Here is a 1,732-nt window from a genome sequence, read left to right as displayed (position 1 = left end):
CTATCATTATTATTATCATTATTATTATTATTCATAAAATAGACGAATAAACCATATTATACTAGTATTCTTTTTCCATACCCTCTTACTCTACTACTTCACATTCAAAGACTACTTTTACATACATTTTATAAAAAAATCGTTTTTAAAATATTTTCGTCACTTCTCAATTGTTTTTAAAAAGTGTTAAAATATTTAAAATATTATAAGTAGATAGTAAATTCTTGAAAAATTTTTATTTTCTTATATTTATAAAATTTGCAATAATACTATTTAAAGCTAATTATCGAAGAAAAAATGCAAACCAAAGAGGGGCCTTCTTAATGACAAAAGAATTGCTTCCTGTGGTGTTTGTGGTTCCGGTTTTGCTATCTCTCTCTCCTCCCTCTGCTTGCGGTGGCTTGTAAGTTGGATCAACTACACATTTTTTGTTTTCGCCTGTTCCCTCCACTTTGCAACCTTCTTTGCAGTTATCTCCTGTTCCTTTCTTTTCGCAAGTTTCATCTGTTTGCCCCGTTTTGTTTTTTTGCTTTTCTTGTCTTCCTTGTGCTGCAGTAAGCCGGAGTGCTATGCCCTTGAAATAGCCGCTTACCAGGGGTAGGTCAGTGCCTGTTGCTATGCTGTCTAGAGTTCCTTTCGCATCTTGGGTTCCTTTTTTGTATTTCGTCTGTTTGTCATAGAGGCCTGTGGTGTATCGCGATCCGAAGGTTGTAGCGTCGCCGTAAGTACTTTTGATGAGTTGCTTGATTTGGTCGGCTTCTGTGCCTTCTGGCTGTGTACCTGCTGGGATTTCAGTTGTTAGAAGTTGCGCTGCAATGTACAAAAAGTCGCTGTCACCGATTAACGTTTCTGTCGTCGTCGACTCTAGCGCGATCTTTGGAGGTGGGACTGCCTCTCTTGCTTTGCACAGCAGGGCTGCTAGCTTGTCTGCCGTGGGCAGCTTGTTTGTTGGTTGGTCGTCTGTTGCTTCGCAGTTTTGCTTTAGTCGGTCAGTTTTTCTGGTCGGTAATAGCTTGGCGCCGTAGTGTGGTGCCGTTGCTTTTTCTACCATTGCAATACCGGTGAGCGTTGTCTCTGTGGTAGTTGTTTGGCATTTGCTGCTGGTGTTTGAATTGAGGGCCGTTGACAGTTCCAGTTCCAGATCGTAGTTTCCCATTTCTATGTCTATGTCCTCCTCGGCTGCCGCTTTTACCTTGGTCGCCGCCATCGCCGAGATGGTTTTTCTTTCCAGTGGCGAGTTGCTAAGTGTTGTTGGGTCGCACTGTGCGTCGCCGTGCTTTGCCCACGTTGTTTTAGCTTTGCATTTTGTGGTCGTTGCGTCTCTTGTGCTTTTTCAGACTTTGAACGACGTATAGGCTTGTGTGCGGCCTTGGAGATAACTTATGCGCTGGATAATCCCCTCTCTGACGCCGCTTAATGTTTGTTTGTAGTTCACGCGTGCTTGCTTGGTTTTGTCTATTTTTAGCCTTCCGTGTAAAATCAGTGCCGCGTATGCATTTTGTTCTTTCAGCTGCGTCGCTTCTGCTGCTTTAAGTTGCCATATCTGCGTCAGTTTTTCTGCTTGTTTGACATCGCTATCGGTTCTCGAAAGCAGGGACTTGAAATCCTCTGCTACTTTGTGCAGATATTTGGCCTCGTGGCAGAGAGAGTCTATGGCATTTTCGGCTTCGTTTCCTGCCATCGCCTTTTGCATCGTCAGCATCGACAGAGTTAGCACCAGTACCTGCTGTAT

The 1,732-nt window shown here is 43.2% G+C and overlaps 1 pseudogene across 1 annotated transcript; it reads right to left on the bottom strand.

Annotated features, from left to right (window-relative positions):
* Positions 1-283: 283 nt before the first annotated feature.
* TEOVI_000305700:pseudogene lies at positions 284-1,732 on the bottom strand (annotated as a pseudogene). Its single transcript has one exon. A coding segment is annotated over exon 1 (1,449 nt).

Source organism: Trypanosoma equiperdum (assembly GCF_001457755.1).
Source record: "Trypanosoma equiperdum strain OVI genome assembly, contig: ctg_643, whole genome shotgun sequence".
NCBI classification, from domain to species: Eukaryota; Euglenozoa; class Kinetoplastea; order Trypanosomatida; family Trypanosomatidae; genus Trypanosoma; species Trypanosoma equiperdum.
This window is presented reverse-complemented; position numbering and strand designations above follow the sequence as displayed.